Here is a 23,921-nt window from a genome sequence, read left to right as displayed (position 1 = left end):
AAGAATCCTGCTGCCAATGCAAGAGACTCGAGTTTGATCCCTGGATCAGAAGATCCCATAGAGTAGGAAATGGCAACCAACTCCAGTACTCTTGCCTGGAAAATTCCGTGGACAGAGGAGACTGGTAGGCTATAGTCTACAGGGCCGCAAAGGGTCAGACACAACTGAGTGACTGAACACACCTCTATGAGTTGAAGGAGTATGGTAAACACGTATTGAGAAATCCTAGTGGTGACATGGGGCAAATTAATCTCTTGGCAATTGTTTTCCCAATCTATAAAATGAAGATAATAACATAGTTGTCATCAAATGTAGATAAGTGAATGTAAAACGTATGGTACTGTCCCTGGACTCTTTAATGCACAAAAAACATTACTTTCTTTCCACCACCACCTTCCTTATTTGAACACAGATCAGAACTAAGCAGTATCATATTCTCCCAGCTTTAAGCCTCTCTGTCTCTTAGACTTTGAATATAAAGAGGTATAAAACAGGTTTGGAGTACAGATTTTGATAAAACCTGAGAGTAAGTGTAATACAACCCACTGGCATCCTTCACAGATCAAAATCAACAGTTCAATAATCCCTGTCTCACTTTTACAAAGGAATTCCTTTGCTACAGTATTGACCCCGATCCTTATTTCCCTCATCATGCTACCAGTTCACTCAAGCCCCATAAAACTCACCAGATCCCTCCTGCCCTTGAATATAATCTGCTGCACCTTGCCCACTCATCCTCAGACTTTTGGTCAAATCTCTCCTTGTACCCATGATAGATAGACAGGTCTGATGCTATCGACTTGAAGTCTTTCCAAAGTGCCCATGTCTTTCACATCACATCTTCCAAACGATGGCTCAGAGTAAGCCCTGAAAAATTACTTTGGAATAACTTTTCTCTGAAAACTTAGAGGGCAGCCTGCTGCTGAACTCAACAACTTTGAAATGCTCAGTCCGCAAAAGTGGGCTTAGTTAATTGTGTTAGGCACGATGGTGTTGTTTTAATGTCCTAGACATCTAATTATTCTTTCAACAAGCAACCAGCGCCAAGTATGCGCTAGAGTGGGAAGAGAGGGCCTTTAAACAAAACCTTCGAAGCCGGTCCACAAGCAGCACAAAACAGCACCGTCCCTGGCCCGCAAGTGGGCTCCCTAGGGCCTTTCCCTGCACCTGCGCAAATCTCAGAGAAGGGAGGGGCGGGCCCGCCAGCCCTTTGGCACACCCGATTGGCCAGGCCTGCTGACGTGTAGGCGGGGCCGCGGCCGGAGCGGACCAACCCTCAGGCAAAATGCCCGCAGGGGGCGTGGTCTGCGCGCTTCGGGGGCGGGCTGCGGGGGTGGGGGGAGTGCTGCTTCCGAAAGAGCCGCCCCGCCCCCACGTGGCCTCCGGGAGACTAAAGCGCGCGACAGCGGTGGCGGGAGCGGTGTCTCGGACTCCTTAGGGAGGCAGGTGAGTAGCGTCCGGCCTCGGGGAAATGGCGGACTTGGAGACAGGGGCTGTGGCACCAAAGTCTTGTGTCCCCAGAACCAGGTTGTGCTGTACGCCCCAAGCGCCGGCTGTGCAGCTGGGGACGGAGTCACCGTGCGACTCCTATTTGAGGCTCTTAGAGGTAGACTGTTCAGCTGCAGCGGGGTTTGGGGGCGGGGGTGGTCTCTGCGTGGCCATTGCCCTTAGAGACCCGGGTCTGGGCTCCGAGTCTCCTCTGGGGTCCTTTCCTTTGGAAAACCCCACCGGGGCTGTCTCCAGTTCAGAGCCGGAGGTGCCTCTCAGGATGCAGGAGGGCGGTGCAAACAATAACAGCCGCTCAGTGCTACGATTGCTTGTACGTTATCTGCATTGGCCTATTCCATCTTATAACAGCCCACTGAGGTCGGTTCAAGTCCTTATTTACCAGATGAGAAAACTGAGGTCTTACAGCTGAAAAGTGAGAGAATCAGAATTTGAACCCACATCCACAGACTCCAAAACCCAGACGCTTAACCGTCGTGCTACCAGCTTCAGCCGGGTTCACAGTCACTGTTCTGCCTTTTCCCTCCCTACCCCCTTCTTGCAGAGCTCTCCAGGAGCCCGCCTCTGTTGATAGGCTGCTTTGAAATCTATACTTACAGTTCCAAGGGTAGTGGTGGACACTGAAGAATTTTTTGCTGGAGACCTACCTGGCTTCTAGCCCCGTTGACCCTCTGTACAATCTTGGACCAGTGTCAGCCCAGATTACCATCATTTCAGTAATGGAAGCAGCGTGCTTTAAGGAACCCCCTTAACCAGTATGTTCTAGGAGTTTGGAACTGGCGGATTCTCCTTTTAGCTCCAAATAGCTAAGCCCAGATGAGACTGGGCTCTTCAAAGTCAAGTAAAGGCCTGGATCTCCTTCTCTTTAAACCCCATTCCAAGTCCTGGGGCAGGCCGGAATAGATATTCAGGAAATGCAGGTTGAATAAACAGGCAGCCAGGCAGATCCTTTTCAGAACTGCCTACCAACTGGGCCCTTCTGGGGCTTTGGATTTCTCAGCCCTGAGCACCTTTTACCTAGCTGGCTGTCCTGACTGTCTCCTCCCCCTGCTAGTGGCAGAGCCAGCCTTCCCTGGCAGCAGCTTGCAACCCTTTGTGCTAAGACCGTAGCCTCTGGAATCCTCAGAGGAACACAACACGGGGGCATCAGACCCAGCAGCTCTTCTCAGCTCCTCCTGGTGCTGGTTCTCTAGGGCCCAACTTAGGTTACTCTCGGGTGGGAGAGGTTACCTTCCAAGGAAGGAGACATTTTCACAATCAGTCTGAAATTTACTTATGCCTCGGTGTCCCCTCTTCCATGAAGCCATCCATCCTTGATTCCCAGAGAGACAGGTCCCTCTCACAACCCTCTACTGAAGTATCAGTATGGTGATGGTTTCTCCTCTACCATATAAACTGCTGGAAGGCAGGAACCCCCCACTTCAGATATCCTGGAAGACCCTGTGGGCCATCCAGGTTTGAGGGAATGTTCTCCCTTCTGGGTGCAGAGGGCACAGCTGTGAGGACCCTCCTGGAGGTCTAGTCAGCTCACTTCTGCTCCTGATGATAGTAAAAGTAGCAGCAGCTACATGTATACGTGTGGCTCCTTGTGCCAGGCATGTACCTCTTCACTATCTCTGATCTTCTCTGCAGCTTTGTAAGTTAGATAGTATCGTTCTCATTTCATAGATTATGAAGTGAAGATTCTGCAACCTTGCCCAGAGTGACACACAGACAAGACCTGGGACTGTTTGACCCTGAAACGTTGTTCTTTCTGCACTGCCTGCTACAGCCTGCCAGTTAAGCTAATGTGTTCTGAATCCCATGGTGACTTGCCCTTGTCTTTGGTGTGGTGTCACAGGATTTGAGCTGTGGCTTACAGGCTCCCTTAATTTAGGAGAAGGGCCTCTCCCAAGTTTGTGACAAATCTTCCAGTCTTTGAGGGTCTTTGGGGAAACCAAAACTTCCATCTGGATTTGGCTCTGATACTCAGGGGGTGGTGTTCTGCTGCACAAATGTTTATTAAGCTCGTATGTAACAGGATGACTGTGTGTGGGGCAGGTAACAGGGCACTTGAGTGGAAGCCAGGTCAAGCTCAGAGCGGTACATGACTTGCCGTGGCTGTCAAACAACTCCTGTCGCTTTCTGCACCCTGCTTCCACAGCAGAATGTGAGAGATTAAACAGGATTGGTGATTTCAACTCTTTTAATGTTTTCAGCACTAATACCCATTTCTCAACTTTCTCTGAAACCTAAAATTAAAAAAAAAAAAAGCAGATAAAAGTGAAACTGCCCTAGTAAAGCCTGCCCCTTACCACTCTCACCCTCCTCCCTTGCCCCCCACCCCTAAAACCCCCAGTCTTCTCTGGTAAATTGGGACTGCAGGGCCCTAGGCAGCCTGCCCTGTTGCTTCTGAAGGCATTTGTTCCTTCAGCAGCCTTCTAAAGTAGATGCAGATTTGAGACCAGTGGAATGCAGTTTTGAATTCCAGAAGCCTGGGGCCAGCTGCCATTGTTGTTGTTCTCTGGAAAGTAAGTTAGAATCTAGCTTCAGAATGTGATGTGAATGACATTGAGCAAGTCACTTGACCTCTCTGAGCCTCCGTCTTCTTAGCACTAAAAATTAGGACAATTTTCTGCAATTACATGAGATAATATATGTGTGTAGTGTACCTAGTGCAATGCCCAGCACATGACACACCCTCAGTATTTTTTCCTCTGATATCCTGCACCTCTCCAGCCTCAAGGCAGAGATAGTATAGGCAGAGAGACTTCTGCTGAATCAAGTGTTTATCAGTAGTATGGGGTATAGTAGGCTACACCCTGTAGTCATTGTCTGCAACAAACTCACTCACATTCTGGCTCAGTCACTAACTAGCTGTGTGGTCTTGAGCAAGAGACTTAACCTGTCTGAGCTGGGCTAATCCTTGGCAGACCTGAGAGCAAATCTTGCACAGAATCGGTGCTCAGGACTTTGTATCTTCTGAACGATCGCTCATATGGGGGTTGGGCCATCTTTGGGGAGGCCTGGCTTGCCCTGGGTCAGATGATGTGGCTGGCCCCAGGGGTGTGGCGGTGAAGTGGAACCTGTGTGGCTCCCGATAACCCCAACCCCACCAAGGAGGAGGATCAGACAAAGCTGGCCCCAGAGCTAGCTGGGAAGAAGCCAAGGGGGCCTGGGAGAACTGGGGGGCAGAGGGAGGGGAAGGTATTATCAGTGTACTTAAGGACCACCCTCCCACAACCGGCCTGGAGACTGTGCAGCTTTGGGTAAGTCCCTGCCCCTCTCTGGGCCCCTAGGTCCCATTCATACAAGGAGAGATTAGTGGCTCTTTGTTTTCCCCCCAGCTGGCTGTTAGGCACTTCCAAAAGGAAGTGTCTAAAACACAGCTCTCCACCTCCTCTCTCTGCAAGCTCGGCTCCCCACCGCCCTCTTCCTGCCTGTCACTGGCTCTGCTGTCCTCCAGGTCAAGCAAGCTAGAGCTAGAGCATCCGCCCCAAGAGACTGCCTCTTGGCCGCCTTAGGACGGCCCCTCCTTCCCACCCCTTTAGCCCCACAGCCTCTGTCCTCATCTACTCCTAGTTGGCTGGGCTCCACTAAGGCTGCAAGAATGATCCCTAAAGCCAGGCTCTGACCAAGCCCCTCCCCCACCCCAGCTCAGAAATCTTCCCGGACCTCATCCTGGCCACCCCCCACCCACCCCTAGCTCCTCTCCTCCAAACACACATCCTCAATTGCCTCTTCAGTCCTCCCAGCCATCCACACCCCATCCTCCTTCCCCACCCCGGCCCCTTCCTTCCCTTCCGGAGGGAACGTTCTCCCATTTCCCTCTACCAAGCTGAACCCACTCATCCTGCAAAACCAACTGCGAGTCCTATCTTCTTCCAACAAGCTTCTGACCTCCTGACTCACATTGGGAAAGTCCTGGCTCGTTCACAGTGGGCTCGGCCTCTCCGAGATGCACTCGGTCTGCCCAACCTCCCACTACAGCAGTGCCAGCTGGATGAGAAACCACGTGTGCGAGTGCCCACCGTGGCCTGGCACATAGTAGGTGCTCAAGAAACGCATCTTAATGCCGCAGCTTTCTTTTGTCTTACACCTCTTTTATTGTTTGGTCTTACACCCCTTATTTGGCATTGAGCGCATGTTGTCTTTGTACTTCATGCAATTAAATGTTTACTGCGAGGCAGAGTGCCGTGGGGAGGCAAAAATGAACTAAGCGTGGACCCTGCCCTGCAGAAGCTCTGCCTACGGGGACGAGATAAGGTAGGTCCACAGAGAGCTGTTACGTAAGAGAGACGGATCTGGGCGAGAGGAGACGGCGCAGAGGGACAGGGAAGGAGGGACTGTCTCGTGGAGAGCCTGGTCGGATTTGGGGGTGGGGGAGTTGTGGAAAGAGGAGCACAGCCTCCTAGGGAAAGAAGATGAACCAGAAGGTGGCCAAGTGTGGCAGGTGCTTGGGGAGCAACATGAGGCTCTCTGGCTGGAAAGGACACCCGTGGCCACTCCCAGGGGTGTCTGTCTGTCTGTCGGACACTGCCATTTAATCCAGTTCACATGTGTCCTACGTGATAAGAAGTCCATGGGCCAAAGGGTTAGCAGTGCTTTTCCCTAGAGGCAGAATTACAGGACATTTTTCTCTTTCTGCTTATCTGTACTTTTCTGAAATTGCTGCCACGCCCACGGATGTCATTCATGGAATAGACAGAGCTGAAGTGGTGGCTGGATCAAGGATTCTCAGGAATTCGTGTCCAGTCCACCCCAGACTGATTCTTTGATAAAGTACAATGAAAATAAATTATTAGAGACATGTTTTTTTTTTAAAGAGAGACGGTGTAAAATACAAATCCAGACTTTATTTTTTTTTTTTTTTCAAATCCAGACTTTATTAGATTCAGCTTGCTCTGGAAGTTTCTGAAGGCCCACTATCTTGTGTCTCCTTACCGTGATGCAGACTGGCAGGGACTGATGAACCCCAGTAGCACTGGGTCAGAGCCTGGGGGAATGTGACCACCTCCTGGTACCAAGGACCATGTCTCATGTGCCTCCCATTGCCCCCAGAGCTGAGCACACGGCAGACCCCCTGGGAGACCTCAATTCCAACCAGCTGACTCTCCTGTGCCCCCCGTGCCCACCATGCATCCTCAGTCAGTTCTGCACAGCGGCTACTTCCACCCACTGCTCCGGAACTGGCAGACAGCCGCCACCAGCCTCAGCGCCTCCAACCTTATCTACCCCATCTTTGTCACGTGAGTCCCCCAATGAGCCAGGTCTTTGATCCACAGGGGGTGGGTTGAGGGGTGTGTGTGTGTGAACAGAACAGGTGTCTGTGTTGTAAGGGGTAAAGTGAACTGTTAGCTTGGAGCTCAAGGTATTGGAAGTGGCCTATGGGTTTAGGACAACCATCTTTGAAAAAAAACAAACCTTGAAAAGAATACAGTCCTTCTTGTTGGAAAATAAAAATAACCCTTGCCTGTCACCCTGAGTTTGTGCCATAAGACAGAAGTTGAGATCTTCTGTAGGTTGTACATGTAAAAGGTGGTGGTCATCATCATTCATGATAGCACCTGACTCTTATTGAGGGCTTAGTGTACTCCGGGTACTACTGTGCTAAGCACCTATTGCTAAGCACCTATAGATATTACCTCATTGTACCCTGACAGTATTCAGATGAGAAAAATACGGATATGATCCCTTAGAATGTCATCTCCACAAGGGCAGGAATTTCTGTCTCTTTTGTTCACTGTTGGATCACCAGCCCCAAGAACAGTACCTGACACATGATAAGCACTCAATAAATATTTGTTGAATGGGGAATTCCCTGGAGGTCCAACAGTTAGGACTCCATGCTTTCACTGCCGAGGGCCCAGGTTCATCACCCGGTTGGAGAACTAAGAGCCCACAAGCTGCACAATGCATCCCTAATATAAATACATACACTTGTTGAATGAGTGAATGAATCGACCCACGATACGGATCAAAGAGAATATCCTGTGGTCAAGGTCACCCAGGCAGTAAGTGACTGGGCTAGCAACCAAGGACCTCTGACTCAGAGTCCACGTTCTTGCCCACTTGATTCCTTCCTGTGAGTACTGTTCTTCTAGCACAGTTGCTTGTTGTCACTTTATTCTTGTTGTTCCTGTTATTATTTCAGGCCCTGGGCTTGGCCAGGCAGGGGAACCAGACACTGGATCCCATCCTCCTCCCACCACCTCCGCCTCCATATCCCTTCCCAGCTTCCCAACCATCCCTCCCACTCACCCCCTCACTGCTGGCCCTTCCCACAGCTACCAATCCATAGCCCATCCCCGGCTCTTGCAGGGATGTTCCTGATGACAAACAGCCCATCGCCAGCCTCCCAGGAGTGGCCAGGTAGGAACTGGGGTGGGGAGGGCAGGGTTATGATGGAGGGAGTGATTTCACAGGTGGAGGTGCCAGGAAGCTGATGCAGACCCAGGAGGGAGACGATCTGGAGAGGCTGACTTCCCATCAGAAGGGTTTTCTCGGGGGCAGAGTTGCTCAACAACAAAAGAGGCAGTCTGGTGCCTATCACCAAAGGCATCACAGCAGAGGAGAGTTGAAGTTCAGATGGGAGCTCAGTAACAGAACCTTCAAGGAGTCTTCCAAGCTGAATCCCACAGCTCTGCCACTAGGGCCTCGGTTTGCCCATCTGTCTGATGGGTGCATTCCTGCCCCACCCTGTACTGTGAAACTTGAGCCCTCCTAATGCCATCTGCAACTTGACTCTTAACAGAGGCACAGACCAGACGGGTGGGGGGACCCTTGCCTGGGCCCTGCCTCACTTCAGCCTCTGCACAAAGGTACGGTGTGAACCGGCTGGAAGAGATGCTGAAACCCCTGGTGGAAGAGGGCCTGCGCTGTGTCCTGATCTTTGGTGTCCCCAGCAGAGTTCCCAAGGTGATGAGTCGGAGGAGGAGTCAGAGGAAAGGGTGGTGGGGGGGCGAGGATAAGCTGAGGTTCCACAATGACCACACCCTCACTCCAGCCTGGTGCTGGTCCCGGGCTCTGCTACGTGGGGCCTCAGCTTGCCCATCTGTCTGATGGGTGCGTTCATCTGTCTGATGGGTGGCCTGGGGCCACCAGTGAAGGAACACAGTTGCTGCCCTGGAAACAGCAGCCATGTGGCATCAGGAAGCTAAGCAGGGCTGCAGCTCTGAATGGGCAAGTCAGGTCTCCTGTACAAAGTGGGAATAGTCCTCCCCAGGCCTCCTGGTCCAGGGGCGGTGGTGGTGATGAAGGAGTGGGCTGGCCTGCTCTGATGGCCGGCCACCGTGCCTCCCTAAGGCTTCATGTAACAGACACCGCGTTGTCCTTCCCCTGCCGCTAGGATGAGCGGGGCTCCGCAGCCGACTCCGAGGACTCCCCAGCTATCGAGGCCATCCGTCTGTTGCGCAAGAATTTCCCCAGCCTCCTGGTGGCCTGTGACGTGTGCCTATGTCCCTATACCTCCCACGGTCACTGCGGTGAGCTCCCGCCTCCCACCAGCCCCGTTGTCACCCACAATCCCGCTGAGGTGGGGATGTGCCGAGGCCCGAGCTGTTCCCCCAAACCCAGCTGTTGGTCCGGCAGGGCTTCTGAGTGAGAACGGGTCATTCCAAGCTGAGGAGAGCCGCCAGCGGCTGGCAGAGGTGGCTCTGGCCTATGCCAAGGCGGGTGAGTAATCCCCCAGCAGGGATGAGCACCCCCAGGTCAGGGAGGCGGCAGGGTGGATAGAGGAGGATCCCAGAGTTCTGAAGGCCACCCTCTGCCCTTCAGGATGTCAGGTGGTGGCCCCGTCGGACATGATGGACGGACGCGTGGAGGCCATCAAGGAAGCTCTGATGGCACATGGATTCGGCAACAGGGTAGGGGAGGGGTGTGGGGAGGTGAGAGAGCCTGGGCCAGACCTGCCCCTGTGTCTGCTCCCCACATGGACGAAGCAAGGCCCAGAGCTCCAATGGGCCTGGGACACAGGCTCTTCTTTGGACCTGGGTCCTTCCTCTCCTTTTCACTTCACCCTGGGACACGTGAAAAGGGCTGGCTGAGCCGAGACCCCTGTTATCTCCCTGTAGGTATCAGTGATGAGCTATAGTGCCAAATTCGCTTCTTGTTTCTATGGACCTTTCCGGTGAGTAGGAATGGGTGAGGGTCTGCTGTTGAATCCCTGACCTGCTAGCCCAAAGCTGGAGCCCACCTGGTGTCTCTGCTTCCCAGGGACGCGGCTCAGTCGAGCCCGGCTTTTGGAGATCGCCGCTGCTACCAGCTGCCACCCGGAGCACGAGGCCTGGCCCTCCGCGCGGTGGTGAGTGAGCCCCACCCAGCCTCTCCCCCCGTCGCCTCGCCTCCCAGGCACTGCCCACACCATACCTCATCTCTTAGGACCGGGATGTTCGGGAGGGAGCAGACTTGCTCATGGTGAAGCCAGGAACGCCCTACCTGGACATCGTACGGGAGGTAAAGAACAAGGTGAGAACAAAGGTGTCGCCACCCAAGACTGAGTCCAGATCAGGTCAGTCCTGGCTCTGTACACAGTGTGACCTTGGGGAAGGCATTTTCTCTTTCTGGGCAAGAAGGGCCAGAGTTGGGGCTGGGGAGATGAGAGTGTATCCACAGATTCTGGGACCTTCGATCGAGGGAATCTCAGAGTTGGAAGCAATCTGCCCAGGAACTGGAACGCTCCCCCACCTCCCGTATGCCATCCCTGCCAGGGAAACACTGTGGGCCTCTGTGCCAGGGCTCGGGGGAGCCTTTGAACAACTCAAGAGTGGGCCAGGCTGCCAGCAGCAATGACTCAGGTCTCGTGGCAGGGAGGAAGGGACACCCGGAGGCACAACCACCCCCGCCACTGCAACCTGCCTGTCCCCCACTGCAACCTGCCTGTCCCCCACTGCTTCCCCAACAGCACCCTGAGCTCCCCCTGGCTGTGTACCACGTTTCTGGAGAGTTTGCCATGCTGTGGCACGGGGCCCAGGCCGGGGCATTTGATCTCAAGGCTGCTGTACTAGAGGTCATGACTGCTTTCCGCAGAGCAGGTGAGCATGCAGGGGTGGGGGGTTTTGACCTGGGCCACAGGGAACTGATAGGCACCCTGCCCAAATAGGGAAATAAAGTTAGGGGACAGCCTGGAGTCACCTGTCTGGAAATGCCAATGATCTAAACAGACAGGCTGGGGAACGGACATGAAACTGCGGGGCAGAAGGTGAGCAATGAACCATGCAGAGCCCTCAGTTACTTTTTGATTTTGAGACCTTGGGCAAGTCACTTCTCTAACTTCAGTGTCCTTGTCTGTAGACTGGGGATAAGACAGATGGTGCATGGTCATCAAGGGGATTAAATGAGATGCTGCGTGTAATTGGCATATGCATGTCATTTCAGAAATGAGAGCTGGTTTTGTTGGTTAGGCACACAGCGTGGCGGGGGAACTCACAGCTTGCCTATTTCCCCAACTGTGCAACTTTATACATGGGCACACTGAGGCCCAGAAAGAGAAAATGCCTTCCCCAAGGTCACACAGTGTATAGAGCTAGGACTGACCAGAACTAGACTCAGGTCTTAGGTGGTGATACCCTGGGGCTGTGCCTCTTCATAGAAGCCTTCTTCCCACCCCAGCCCTCACCTCCCAGAAGGTATTTCCCAAGCTGATGCCCTGCCCCGCTGCCCGCTTCTTTCCCCACACAGGTGCCGATGTCATCATTACCTACTACACACCTCAGCTACTGCAGTGGCTGAAGGAGTGATGGAGAAAGTGTACCAGATTCAAGAACTAGAACTTTTCCATTCCTGAGCCTTGGAGAAGTGAAAACCAAAGTAAACGATGCTTTTAGAACTGTGCACTCCTGCCCTCTTCCTGCTTATGTGCTGGCGGGTGCCTGGAAGCCCTGGGTGGTTTTTGCCAGCCTGCCAAATCTTCCCACTTGCAGCCACATCCTCACTGGCTCTCCCAGGCTTCCCAGCCCCTCCTCTGGGTCAGTCCTGAAGCTCACCTCTGCCAACCCTGCTCCTTCTTCTGGGGCTGCTTTAGCTGGAAAGCCACCAGGACTCATGGCATCAGCTCAGTGGGGTCTGGGAGAAGGGCTTGGAACATTAAGGGAGAGAGGGCAGTTGATTCTTGGACCCTAAGAAGCTCTGGAAAGCTGGAGGCCTCTGGCAGCAGAGGTGGGCACACAGGCCTAGATTGACCCCCTGGGTTTAGAGTTGACATTTGCTGCAATTCCACTGGAAAGCGATCCCCACACAGGCCAGTGGTTGCCAGGCTGCCTGAGGTCTGCTGTTGTTCTCTGAGCCATAAACCTGGAGAAGAATTACTCATTAACAAGCAGAAAAGAATTAATTCATTAACAAGCAGGAACGCTGCCGAAGGATCGAAATTCAGAAGCAAAGAGAATTCCTGACTGTTGGCGATGGCACCACCAAAAAGGCTCTTTATTGCACAGATATTTCTTGAGAAGGTCTGCTTTGTGCCCATGCACAATACCGGGTCCTGGGGATATATAGCAGGACAGACTTCAGCTTGTCTCTGTGTGGAATCTACACAAGGGAACCAGGGTGACAGATGCCAAGAAGAAAACAGACAAATAAGGCAGTTACAGATGGTAATAGTGCTTCCAGGGAGAGAAAGGGTCTGAGACAGAATAATAGATGATGGGCCTCGCTTGAGAAGCCCTTCCTGAGATTGAGGGGCAAGGAAAGGCCTTTAACAAGAGGAGAGGGAAGCGGATGTCAGAAGCTGTGAGAATGACGGCAGAGTGTGCAGGTTCCTGCAACAGCAGGAACCCCATCGTGGGAACCAGATGAGGAAGAAGGTGGGTGACAGCACCGGAGGTTGGAAAGGTAGATCCCACACTTTGTAGGAAGCTTGGTTTCTGTTTTGCATCTGATAGAAAGCCATCTGAAGGGTCTTAACCAGGCGTTATACGTGTTCATGTTCCCCCATTCTGCTGCTTTGAAAAAAAACGGAGGGGTGAGGCAGAACCAGCCTGGTTGGGAGGCTGCTGCAGACCCCAGGGAACCATGCCAGTGGCCTGGACCAGGGTGGTGGCAGTGGAGAGCAAAGGAAGCGGAATGTGCTCAGGATACATTCTGAAGACCAAATAAGCAGGCTTTGCCAATGCTTTCCTGTTGGGGAATTGAGGCAGGGAACGAGATGCCTTCATGGGTTTCTGGCTTGAGAAACAGGTCTCTCTTGGTTCTTCTAAGGGGATGCGATGTCATGTTCCCCACTCCCAAGTGAAAGTTCAGGCCCAGCTAAGGAGGGGCTAGTTCCTAAGTCCACCTGCCTGTCTGCAGAGTTACAGAGAATCCCAACTCTAGAGCCAAAGCAAGACTATTTTGGATGTTAAAGCAGTACAACCTATTTTAAAATTTAGAAATACCTGAGTTAGAGGCAGCTCCCCTCTGACTCCTGGTGCTCTTCCCCAGAGCTGTGGCCACCTCATTCTGTACTCAGCGTTTGGGACGTGAAGAATCACCTTGAGACTGAAAACATGAGAGATGAGCCTCTGACGGGTCTCAGAGCTTGGACCATGCCAGAACCTTGCACCACCTTCATTTCTGTGCCCCCCCGGCCCTGAACTCGTTGCTGATTAGTGTGGAAGGGAACATTCTTCAAGGCCATCCCACACTCATCATTGCCAAGCTGAGAGGGAGCCCAGCTCTGTTCTAGGCACAAGGAGATGGGAGGCAGACACGCTCTTTAGGTACAAACCATTCTCAGAAAGCAAATAACTGTGTCCTGAGCCCCCAGGAGTTAACATTGAGCAGAGTGATGATGGGGCTCCCTGAGGAGAATGAATAGGCAGACCTGTTACCACTGATGTAGTGACAGGTGCTGTGAAGGCCACCAGGTATGAAGGATCAGAAAACACTTCCCTGAGGTCTGACATTTAAACCTAGACCTAGAAAGCAAGCAGCCAAGCTGACACATGTTTAGGGACAATCATTCCCAGCAGAAGGGATCCTGGGGCCAAAGTGAGCTGGATGGCTGGGGGCTGGAACACAGAAAAGGTTTTTAATGGGTTTTTAAAAAATCTTTTTTATTTCCTAAATTATGAAAATATGATAACACATTTACAGGAGACTTGGAAAATACAGTACAAAGTTAAGATTTTTATTTGGAATTTCAGTTTATAGAAGCATTTTGACAGCACTGTGGCAAAGCACAAATAAGATATGTGGCCTAGACTGAGTGGTGACTGTGGGGATGGAGAAGAGGAGATTTAGGACTTAGGTGAGAGGTCAAGGGCGAACTTGGCTTGAGCTCCTGGGTGGCTGATAGGCAGGCCAGTGACTGAGGTGAGAAAGCTTGGAAAGGGAGTCCCTAAATTTAGCGTGGGTTTGCAGTGAAGAAGCTCTGTGTGTTTATGTTCATATGACTCTCTCAAGGAGGCTCAACAAGTTTATGGCAGAAGTGGGTCTACAACCCCAGTCACCAACAACAGCAGAGCTGGGATTTGAAATCACATAGCCCAACTCGAAGGCCTCTACCCTTACCCACTCTGCCATACCACCTCCCAATAAACAGTAACAAAATTATAGCTCTAACACTGATGCTCTTAGTAGCTCTAGTAACCTGCACATCCAGGGGCTGATCTGCCTTCAGGCATGTGGTCTATGTGAGTGGCGCCCTCTGGAGTCAAGACTTAGCACCTGAAGTACCGTAATTTTATCCTTGGGCCGAGAACTCAGCTCTCACAAGCAGCCAGGCTTATTATTCTCAGATTTCCAGGCATCTGGTGAGCATTAAGGGCCTCTCTCAACACAATATGGTTTTCTTATTTCCCTCTCAAGACGTGCCAGCTTGGATGGTAGCTTGTCCCTTAATGCGGCATCCCGCAGACCACCACAAATAACCAACACATTCCTTCATCACTTTTCATTTCACTAAGGTCCCTCAAACTACTTCAGTGGGCATACAGTTGAGGTCTCCCAAAACAACAAGCATTTAAACCAGACATTTTACAACCGACTTCCCAACTAGGGAAAGGGGAGTCCTGACCTTGCCCCGTGTGGACTCTGCCAGTTCCACACATTAGGGCCACTCACTTGCAGCACCCCATATTCTGCCTTGTTCTGGGTGCTCTTGGTGGCAAGTGACATATACAGTCTCTCCTGGAAGCCTGTATCCCTTCCTATCTCTCATCTGTGTTTTTCTCAGCTTGCCTTTATTCTAATGTGGGTTTTTGCCACTTGACGGCAGCAAGGTCCTTGTCTGTCAAAGTCATTCAGTCATGTCCGACTCTGCGATCCCATGGACTGTAGCCTGCCAGGCTCCTCTGTCCATGGAAGTCTCCAGGCAAGTATACTGGAGTGGATTGCCATGCCCTTCTCCAGGGGATCTTACCTGATCCAGGGATCAAACCTGGGTCTCCTGCACTGCAGGCAGATTCTTTACCATCTGAGCCACCAGGGTAGATGGTCCTTAATCCTTTCTATCCCAGTATTCACGTAGCAGATCTCTGGAGGTCTCTTATTGGTCCTACTTGGGTCAGACGACCAGCCTCAGTTTAGTCCCTGTGAACAATGGCATGGGAGATGTGGCATGGAGATGTAAGGCTGGTAGGATCTCAGAGCTTTTGCACCTGTGGTTGTCTCCTTTGCCTGGAATGCTTTTTACCTAAACTTTTTTAACGGCTGTCTCCTTTTTCATTGTTAAGATCTTGGTTTAAATGTCATGGCCTCAGAAAAGTCTGCTTTGACATCAGATTTAGTCATTCCCCAGTTACTGTGTATTAGTCAGGATTCATGTTCAGTAATTATAACAAAAGCCAAAATAATGATAGCTTAAGATGGAAATGTGTTTCTGAGTAGTCTGGGCTATATGGTCAGCTATATGGTGTGGGGGGTTATGGCCCCTGCCTTGTTCTGTCATCAACACATCATGGCTTCCATCTCATGATCACAGTTGGTGGATCCATTTCCAACCATCAAGCCCTCTTTCAGTCAGCCGAAAGAGGAGATGAGCAAGTAGAGGGCATGACACCTTCACAAGGGCACAACCCCAAAGTTTCACATGTCATTGGCCCTTGTCTGAACTTAGTCCCATGGCTACACCTAGTTGTATAACAGGCTGGAAAAGAGTCTGGTGGGGCAGCCCTGTGCTCAGCTAAAACTTGGAGATTCAATTACTAAGGAAGATGGAGAGATGGATATAGGGACAAATGGCTATCCCCACCACATGGAGTTTTTGTAATGACAGACACAGTGGCCAGAATATCAAAGAAGTCCTTAGAGACCATCAGGTTAAACACTAATTCAGTAGATGAGAGACAGACTCAGAGAGGGGACTTGTCCAAGTTCACACAAGCCGGTGTTAGACCAAGGCTGGATCCATATCTCCTAACTCCAAGCCCACAGTGCTCAAAACTAGAGGAGGGATTGCAAGGTGTAGAGGAGAGGGATTGCGTAGGACTTTATCTTTTATGTATTGTCTTAGCTTCAAGTACCTTTTTGTCTTCATGTATTATGTCTAACAAGAATATATTCATGTGTTATTCATGTAAGTGAACACTTGGCCAATATACACGAAAAAGTATTATCTTCACTACTTATCAGAGAAAATCAAATTAAAACCATAATGAGATGCCACCATATATTCATCAAAATGCCAAAAATTTAAAAAAACATAGACTGCCAATTTTTGAGAATGTGGAGCAAGTGGAACTCTCCAGCATGATTGGTACAACCATTTCAGAAAACTGGCCCCATCTACTGAAACGACATACACATACCTATGGCCTAGTGATTCTACATCTAGGGATTTACCCAACAGAAATATGTATGCATGTGACCAAAAACATGTGTTCAAGGATATCCATAGAGGGCACTACCCTGGTGGTCCACTGGCTAAGACTCTGCACTCCCAACACAGGGAGTCCAAGTTCGATCCCTGGTCAGGGAGCTATATCCTGAATGCCACAACTAAAGATCACCCACGCCACCGCAAAGATCTTGAGTGCCACAACTAAGACCTGGCAAAGCCAAATAAAGGTCTCTCCTGGCAGTCCAGCGATAAGACTCCAGGCTTCCACTACAGGGGTCCCGGATGCAATCCCTGGTTGGGGAACTAGATTCCATATGCTGCTGCATGGTGTGACCAAAAAAAAAACGGCCAGTATTGTGACATGCCAGGTGTCTCCAGGAGCAATCACTAGGCCAGAATCCACACGGGGGAGATGAAAGAATGAAACCATCTAGGAATTCCTGTCATCTGCCTTAGGGAGGAAACTGTATCAATGACATGGACCTATTTTTGAACTGGGTAATTAAAAAAAAAATTTTATTTCAAAATGGCAGGACTTATCATTGGCTTTCCTGTGACTCTCAAGGCCCCCTTCTCTGCTGAAAAACTTACCTGAGTCAAGCTCTCCCTTGCTGGCCAAGGTCTGTGACTCTGAACTTTGTATTTCCTCCCAGGCCTGAGATCAGTGAGGGTGAGGCAGTTCTGAATAAAATCAACAGAGCAGCCTTGGAATACAGAGGGATGTTTTGTTTGAAAACAAAACAAAAAACAAAAGAAGTGGAGGGAAGAAAGGAATAAAATCGCATGCATGTTTGTGTGCTCCTATAAAATGGTCTGTTAGCATAAAAACCCAAACTGCAGCAATCCCTGGGAAGTGGTTGGACAATGGAGAGGCCATTGCTCTTGCTCAGCTGTAGTTATCCTTAATCTTCGCTTGGTTGCCCTTCAGATCTTTGCTCCCCGCCTAACTGGTTCATCCAAAGAAGTCCCCTGTCACTGTTCATGGAACCACTGTTTTCTGCCTCTGTAGCTCTTACCACCTGTGAGATATTGTTTATTTACTTGTTTTTTTCTGCCTGCCCCTGTTCCTTGAAGGCAGAAACCCTGTCTTGTTTCTCATTGTATATATCCTCAGTGAAGAACAGGGTGTCAGACATAGAGCAGATAAGGTCAGCACAAAGTTAGTGCCCTCAATAAGCAGTTAGTGAATGAATGAGGTTGGGCTGTTGCTTTGTATTTTTAAAGATTTTTGAGATGAGCATGACTACTTTTGAAGTAGGAGATAGATGGGCTCCTGGGCCAAACAGCTGATGTTCGTCAAGTGGAATGACACTGAAATTTTATCCTCAGCCAGATGAGAACAATGCCTGATTCCCTTCATCCACCAGAATGGAAGAAATGAACTAGCAGTGGGGAATTTGTTAAACAGAAATGGAAAAGTGGTTTTTTTTTACTGCTAACAACCAAGGGAAATGAAGGAATGAGTAAACGGCTATAAAACGCCCAAGAATAGGCCTGGAAGAGTCCAGCGATTCTAGTTTTACTCTAGCTGTTTCTAGTGCACACAACTAGACTTCCTTCACAAATTTAATTCCTTAATCACTGTCTGACTATCTGTGAATTCTATCCTGCACCTGGCATTCTTTTACCCTACACACCCTTGTAACTCCCTTGGCATTCTTCATTTCTAAAAGGTTACCAGCCAATAACCTCTTTGACGACCAGACTCAAATGTTATGGCCATTTTAAAACTTTGCAGAAAAGAGAATGCAAGATTGTCACTGCCTTGAACCGTATCACATACCCGTGAGCAAAGCCTAGACTATAAGACCTCTCCCTTTTCCCCAGGGAAGGGGAAACATCTGAGGCATTAGCCTGCTGCATGCCCTCTGCCTGGCAAAGAAATAAAGCTACGCTTTCTCTTTCCTCCAAAACTGTCTCTGTATTTCTATCAGGCATCACTGCAGTGCACAGACACCTAAGATTTTGACTTCTTTTTTCATCAAAGAAAAAAAAAATCAGGTTTCTACAGAGGACTCTACCCTCAGCAAATTGTCTTGGGTTAAGACAAGTTTTCAACAGAAAGCAATTCTCTCCGAGTACCGATTGGGGACTCAAGACCAGAGAGGGGCAGCACCTTGCCCAAGTTTACCCAGCACTCACCAAGCCAGACCAGGACAGAAATCCCCTCCTCCCAATCAGCCTGGGCACCTGTGGGGAGAGGGGCTCCGAAACCAAGGCAGGCGGAGAAGGAACTTCGGTGGGGCGGGTGGGGAGCGGAATGAGCGGGGAGAGCACAGAGTGTAAATGAGAGGGACCGTGAGGCCGACTGGGCTAGGATGGGGAGGCCAGGAGCACGCAGGGAGGGCCTAAAGTGATCAAGCTGATTGGTGCGGTGCGGGACCTGGAACGGAGAGGGTGTGGGGTCTTACGAAGGGGCAGAGAAGGTCATGGAAGGGAAGAAGAGGGCAGCGAAGGGTGGTGAGGGCTGGTGACTAGAGCGCCGTATACAGTGAAGGGAAGGTGCCGCCGGAACGAGCGGAGAAGCGGCAGAGGGGAAGCGGTGTGGGCGGGGAGAGGCGGAGGGACGTGGCGGGGAGAGGCGGAGGGGCGGGGAGAGGCGGAGGGGCGGGGAGAGGCGGAGGGGCGGGGAGAGGCGGAGGGGCGGGGAGAGAGGGAGAGGCGGAGGGGCGGGGAGAGGCGGAGGGGCGGGGAGAGGCGGAGGGGCGGGGAGAGGCGGAGGGGCGGGGACAGGCGGAGGGGCGGGGACAGGCGGAGGGGCGGGGACAGGCGGAGGGGCGGGGACAGGCGGAGGGGCGGGGACAGGCGGAGGGGCGGGGCGGAGAGGCGTAAGAAGAGGAGGGGGCAGGGCGGGGAGAAGTGGAGGAGGCGGGGCGAAGAGGCGGCGGAGGCAGAGGATGTGGGGTGGAGAGAGGCGGGAGGGCGGGGCGGTGAGGCGGGGGCGGAGGGCCGGAAGAAGCGGAGGAGGCCGGGCGGAGACAGGCGGCGGAGACGGAGACAGGCGGCGGAGGCGGAGACAGGCGGCGCAGGCGGAGACAGGCGGCGGAGGCGGAGGAGGCGGAGAGACGTGGTGAGGGGAAGAGAGGAGGAGGAAGCGGAGGAGGCGGGGCGGAGGAGGCGGAGGAGGCGGAGGGGGCGGAGGGGGCGGAGGGGGCGGAGGGGGCGGAGGGGGCGGAATGGGGAGAGACGGAGGAGCAGGAGGAGGTCTAGGATTCGCCAGAAAAGGGGCACCGCCGAGCGTCTGCGGCTTCTCCCTTCTCCCTAGCGGCTGTGCGGCTGCAGCTTCCTTCCTGACCTACTTCCCCGTGAGGCAGGTAGGTCGTGGTCCCGGGGACTGGCGCCACAGGTTCCGCTGCATACCTCAGGCGTAGATAGGTCGCCCTAGGGCAGGCTACTTGGAATTTGCCTCCACCGAGTCCTGGAAATGGGAAGGGAGGTGAGCAATTTAGGCCGGCAGCCAGAAGCCCCAACTCCGGCTTCCAGAAATGAAAAATGCTGTGCCAGTGGTTCCCTGCCTGACTCTGGACGAGTTCTCGATCCTCTCTGGGCCTTCATCTACCCACCTGCCACGTGGGAGTATCTTTGGACGGGTCGCCATAAGTTCTAGACTGAAATTTCGTTGCCAAACTTCCTTTAAGGGTTGTCCCCAGATTCACCAGCCTGGTCTGTCCCTCAGCAACGACTTAGCTGCACTTTGAACTCTGGCCCTTTGGGTTTCTTCTGAACAGGTTGGGTGTCTGGAATCGGCTCTGGGCAAGAAGCTGCCTCCAGCCTATAGATTTTAGGCTGAGAAATTTGTTTTCTGTGCACTGAGTCAGGAACCTGTCACTGGCTCTCCACCCAGGCAGACGTTATATCTGGGGCTCAGGGAGGTTTTAAGACGGGCAGGACCAGGCTGCTGTATCCTGTCTTTGCCCTGAGCTGTAGAGGTTCACCAAAATCAGATTCTTGAATACTCCAAGTACATCTAAGCAGTGGAAGGAAGTACTGAACAGAGGATCTGGAGGTTTGGGTTCTAGTCCTGGCAGTGCTGCTGACTGGCTGTGACCTTAGGCAAATATCTATCCCTCTCTGGCTCAGTCTTTCCCCTTGACTAAGGGGTTGATCAGATGGTTTGCTAAGACTCTACTGTTTTTCACATTCCCAACAATAGTAATAGCAGTCAAAATAACTGTTACCTTATCTTGACGTACAAGGCCCTGGGCTTCCCTGGAGGCTCCGATGGTAAAGAATCTGCCTGCAATGCAGGAGACCTGGGTTTCATCTCTGGGTTGGGAAGATCCCCTGGAGGAGGGCATGGCAACCCACTCCACTATTCTTGCCTGGAGAATCCCCATGGACAGAGGAGCCTGGCAGGCTACAGTCCATGGGGTTTCAAAGAGTTGGACACAACTGAACGACTATGCACAGCACAGCACATTTGCTGATTCGGCCTTCTCAAATTGCCAGTGAAACTACACTTGCTTAGGAATTTCCCCGCAAACAAAGTCTAAATCAGGTTTCTGGATTGATATCCTCATGGTACCTGCTGCCTTCCTTCTTTGTCTGATAGCTGTATCCCCTGTTCTTTAATGCCTGTGAATGTCACGAGGGTGACAAGTCTGTCCCTTTCCTAGCATATAGCACATAATAGGTGGAAGGAACAGAGATATCTTATTTGGTGCAGCAGTCATGTGAGGTTGAGTCACTCTGCTCTCCTTACACATGAGGAGACAGCATCAGAGACACTCCGGGTCTCACAGTGAGTTGGCAGCATCAGAATTTGAACCCATTCTGTCTCTGACTCCAAAGCCTGAACTTCTACCTCACTTGCCCTCTCATTCCAGGATTTTCTGCTGTGAAGCCATTACCTAAGTGCCAGCAGATCTAACCCACGAAGCCTGGAAAGAGAAGACCATCAGGTTGGGTGAGGGTGGTCTTGTCTAGCTCAACCTCCTGGGACCTGAGGAAGGGGCTGACCTAGGGTGGACTGGCCCCCGCCTCCTGCAGACCCATGGCGCACCGGCTACAGTTACGACTGCTGACGTGGGACGTGAAGGACACGCTGCTCAGGCTCCGCCACCCTGTGGGAGTGGAATATGCCACTAAGGCCCGGGCCCACGGGCTGGAGGTGGAAGCCACAGCCCTGGGACAGGCCTTCAAGCAGGCATACAAGGCTCAGAGCCAGAGCTTCCCCAACTATGGCCTGAGCCACGGCCTCACCTCCCGCCAGTGGTGGCTGGATTTGGTCCAGCAGACCTTCCACCAGGCTGGTGTTCGGGATGCCCAGGCTGTGGCCCCCATCGCTGAGCAGCTGTACAAGGACTTCAGCAGTCCTAGCACCTGGCAGGTGTTGGAGGGGGCTGAGGCCACCCTTAGGGGGTGCCGAAAACGAGGCCTGAAGCTGGCAGTGGTCTCCAACTTTGACCGACGACTAGAGGACATCCTGGAAGGTGTTGGCCTGCGGGAACACTTCGACTTTGTGCTGACCTCTGAGGCTGCTGGCTGGCCCAAGCCCGACCCCCGTATTTTCCATGAGGCCTTGCACCTTGCTCAGGTGGAACCAGCGGTGGGAGCCCATATTGGGGACAGTTACCAACGTGATTACAAGGGAGCACGGGCTGTAGGCATGCACAGCTTCCTGGTGGCTGGCCCCGAGCCTTTGGACCCTGCGGTCAAGGATTCTGTACCCCAGGAACACTTTCTCCCCTCATTGTCCCATCTCCTGCCTGCCCTTGACTACCTGGAGGGCTCCCTGGCAAGGCTTTGAGTCTGGTGAGGGAAGTGGCCAGGGCCAACAAACACTGGAGACAGGGAGCCCATTTCTTCCCAAGATCTGGCCTTTGCCCCTCCCCCTGCAGCCTCAATAACACGTTCTGACTATAAAGCCTTGAGTGCGCCTTTCAGCCCTGCCCCACCAACCAGCTCCTGGTCTCTGAGAGGATTCATTCATCACACCTGTGTCCCTTTTCCACTGCGAGTCCCCCTCACCTCCAACAAGATTCATGAGAGCCCAACTAGCTTCAAAACCAGCACTTTCAAACTTTCTTTTAGCAGCAGGGCCTTTTGTCATGGGAGTACTTATGTGGAACCCCAACATGCAAAACAGGGAAAGTGAGAAATTGCTAGGGTTGAAGCAGAGGTCCTGGGGTCCTTCTTCCATTCATGAAGTCTCTGTGATTCTCCCCCTGGGAAGCCTAGAGATCAGAGGAGCTTAGTTAGGTAACCAGGACACTAAACTGAGCTGTGAGGATGCTGCCCTCTAGGACTGCATAGTCTGAAGGACAAACTTAATTAAAAAATTTTTTTTAATTGTGCCGTGTGGCTTGTGGGATCTTACTTAGTTCCTTGACTACGGATCGAACCCCGGGTCTTCAGAGAATTCCCTGAAGGAAGTTTTAGACAAGGAACACACCGATTGCAGCTGATGTAGGCCTGCAGTGTGTTAAATACTCTGCCAGGGCCTTATGTATGTATACATAACTCGTGGGCCTTGCAAGTGTGACTTCCACCTTACAGATGAGGAAATGGATTTGTGGGTTAGGTAGCCTGCCTGAGTCACAGCTAGTACCTGCAGGAGCTGGGGTTCTCTTTAGGCTGGTCTGACTCCAGAGCCCATTGGCCTGACTTCTAGTAGAAAGTGATCTGTGTCACGAGACATGATGCCGTGGAGATCCAGGGAGAATAGAGAAGATGTCCTAAGGATGGCAGTGCTGAAGGGCACCCTGGTCACAGGGATAGTGGGGGGGTGGGGGGGTGGTGGGAAAGCACAGGGAACAGGGACTGGAGCTCAACTGGCAGGAGTGCAGGAAAGTGGGGGGGGGGGGGGGCTCATTGGAGAAATTCCGTGTCTCTTCCTGTCTTTCCCCCTTCATGCTTCTCTCTACTTGGTGTTTACTGGACACCTGTGCCCTGTCTAGTGCCAAGTCCGGGGTACTACAGGTAAAAGGCACAGACAGGCACATACACAGGGTATGTCCTCGTGCCAATAGCTGGGGAGAGCTCTGGAGTGGACCCTGAACTGGGAGTGGCCCACAGATGGGCAGACAGATAAGAGGGGCACTCTTGGGAGCAGGCCCATGAACTGTGGACCCAAGGCTGCTGTGGGAAGGTAGATTGGTAGCTGGGGGAGGGGAGAATAGCATGAAGACCTTTAGGTGCCGTGTAGAAGAAATGGCTTTGACCTAGGTTTTAAGCGAGTCTGTGCTCAGGCAAAAACAGGAAGCTGTTCTTAGACTTGGCCAAACCTCTTGTGGATCTGTCTTCTTTGGGCTTAGTGCCAAGGCCAGGTGACTAAACATTAATTTCCAGTTGTCAAGCAGTGAGGACTCAAAGGTCATGAGCTGTAGTTTCAGAGCTGCAAGGGCCTCAGAAGTCATGTCAACCGAAAAAGTTGGTTTGACCCACCCAGTGTTAGTAAATTACTGAAGGAACTTCAGAGTGGGGAAGGCCCTGTCCTCCATCTTTGAGCCCAAGAGTCTTACAGGTAAGTTGCAGGTAAGACTGCCCTGGGACGGTGTTCGCAGGTGAAACAAAATGGAGGACCACTGTTCTCAGTGACCTCCTCAGAGGAAGGAAGGGACTTGACCATGGTCTCAGCAATGCAGGGCCCAGAACCCTGTCCCAGGCCCTTTCAGCTGTGTGTGCTGAGCTCCTGCTTGGATCTGGGAGCGTGGATAGGGGGTGAAGACATTCATTT

The 23,921-nt window shown here is 52.0% G+C and overlaps 2 protein-coding genes across 6 annotated transcripts; both read left to right on the top strand.

Moving 5' to 3' along the window:
* The first annotated feature begins 1,342 nt into the window (after window positions 1-1,342).
* ALAD (aminolevulinate dehydratase) lies at window positions 1,343-11,318 on the top strand. Of its 4 annotated transcripts, XM_027550562.1 has the most exons (13): window positions 1,421-1,446; window positions 5,676-5,751; window positions 6,547-6,734; window positions 7,807-7,857; window positions 8,307-8,403; window positions 8,834-8,969; window positions 9,076-9,159; window positions 9,262-9,350; window positions 9,558-9,613; window positions 9,700-9,787; window positions 9,865-9,951; window positions 10,388-10,517; window positions 11,164-11,318. In XM_027550562.1, the coding sequence occupies exons 3-13, from the start codon at window positions 6,622-6,624 to the stop codon at window positions 11,220-11,222; spliced, it is 990 nt and encodes a 329-aa protein (XP_027406363.1). In that variant the 5' UTR covers window positions 1,421-1,446; window positions 5,676-5,751; window positions 6,547-6,621; the 3' UTR covers window positions 11,223-11,318. The 4 variants fall into 4 exon arrangements, with proteins under 4 accessions (XP_027406359.1, XP_027406363.1, XP_027406361.1 ...); XM_027550558.1 differs by lacking the exon at window positions 5,676-5,751 and having other exon boundaries at window positions 1,343-1,446; XM_027550560.1 differs by lacking the exons at window positions 1,421-1,446; window positions 5,676-5,751 and adding an exon at window positions 1,672-4,754.
* A 7,933-nt stretch (window positions 11,319-19,251) lies between these two features.
* HDHD3 (haloacid dehalogenase like hydrolase domain containing 3) lies at window positions 19,252-22,539 on the top strand. Of its 2 annotated transcripts, none has more exons than XM_027550557.1 (2): window positions 19,252-19,313; window positions 21,070-22,539. In XM_027550557.1, the coding sequence occupies exon 2, from the start codon at window positions 21,237-21,239 to the stop codon at window positions 21,990-21,992; it is 756 nt and encodes a 251-aa protein (XP_027406358.1). In that variant the 5' UTR covers window positions 19,252-19,313; window positions 21,070-21,236; the 3' UTR covers window positions 21,993-22,539. The 2 variants fall into 2 exon arrangements, with proteins under 2 accessions (XP_027406358.1, XP_027406357.1); XM_027550556.1 differs by lacking the exon at window positions 19,252-19,313 and adding an exon at window positions 19,349-19,557.
* Window positions 22,540-23,921: the final 1,382 nt, after the last annotated feature.

This window comes from Bos indicus x Bos taurus, chromosome 8, assembly GCF_003369695.1.
Source record: "Bos indicus x Bos taurus breed Angus x Brahman F1 hybrid chromosome 8, Bos_hybrid_MaternalHap_v2.0, whole genome shotgun sequence".
In the NCBI taxonomy this organism is placed as follows: domain Eukaryota; kingdom Metazoa; phylum Chordata; class Mammalia; order Artiodactyla; family Bovidae; genus Bos; species Bos indicus x Bos taurus.
The sequence above is the reverse complement of the archived record's forward strand: the minus strand, read 5'-3'. Positions and strand labels throughout refer to the sequence as shown.

Bases quoted from the DNA above. Each gene is read 5' to 3' on its own strand.
- HDHD3 (XM_027550557.1), top strand. From the start codon at position 21,237: ATGGCGCACCGGCTACAGTTACGACTGCTGACGTGGGACGTGAAGGAC.
- ALAD (XM_027550558.1), top strand. From the start codon at position 6,622: ATGCATCCTCAGTCAGTTCTGCACAGCGGCTACTTCCACCCACTGCTC. The intron at 7,858-8,306 runs GTAGGAACTGGG...CTCTGCACAAAG, and splicing joins AGCCTCCCAGGAGTGGCCAG to GTACGGTGTGAACCGGCTGG. The intron at 8,404-8,833 runs GTGATGAGTCGG...CCCTGCCGCTAG, and splicing joins TCCCCAGCAGAGTTCCCAAG to GATGAGCGGGGCTCCGCAGC.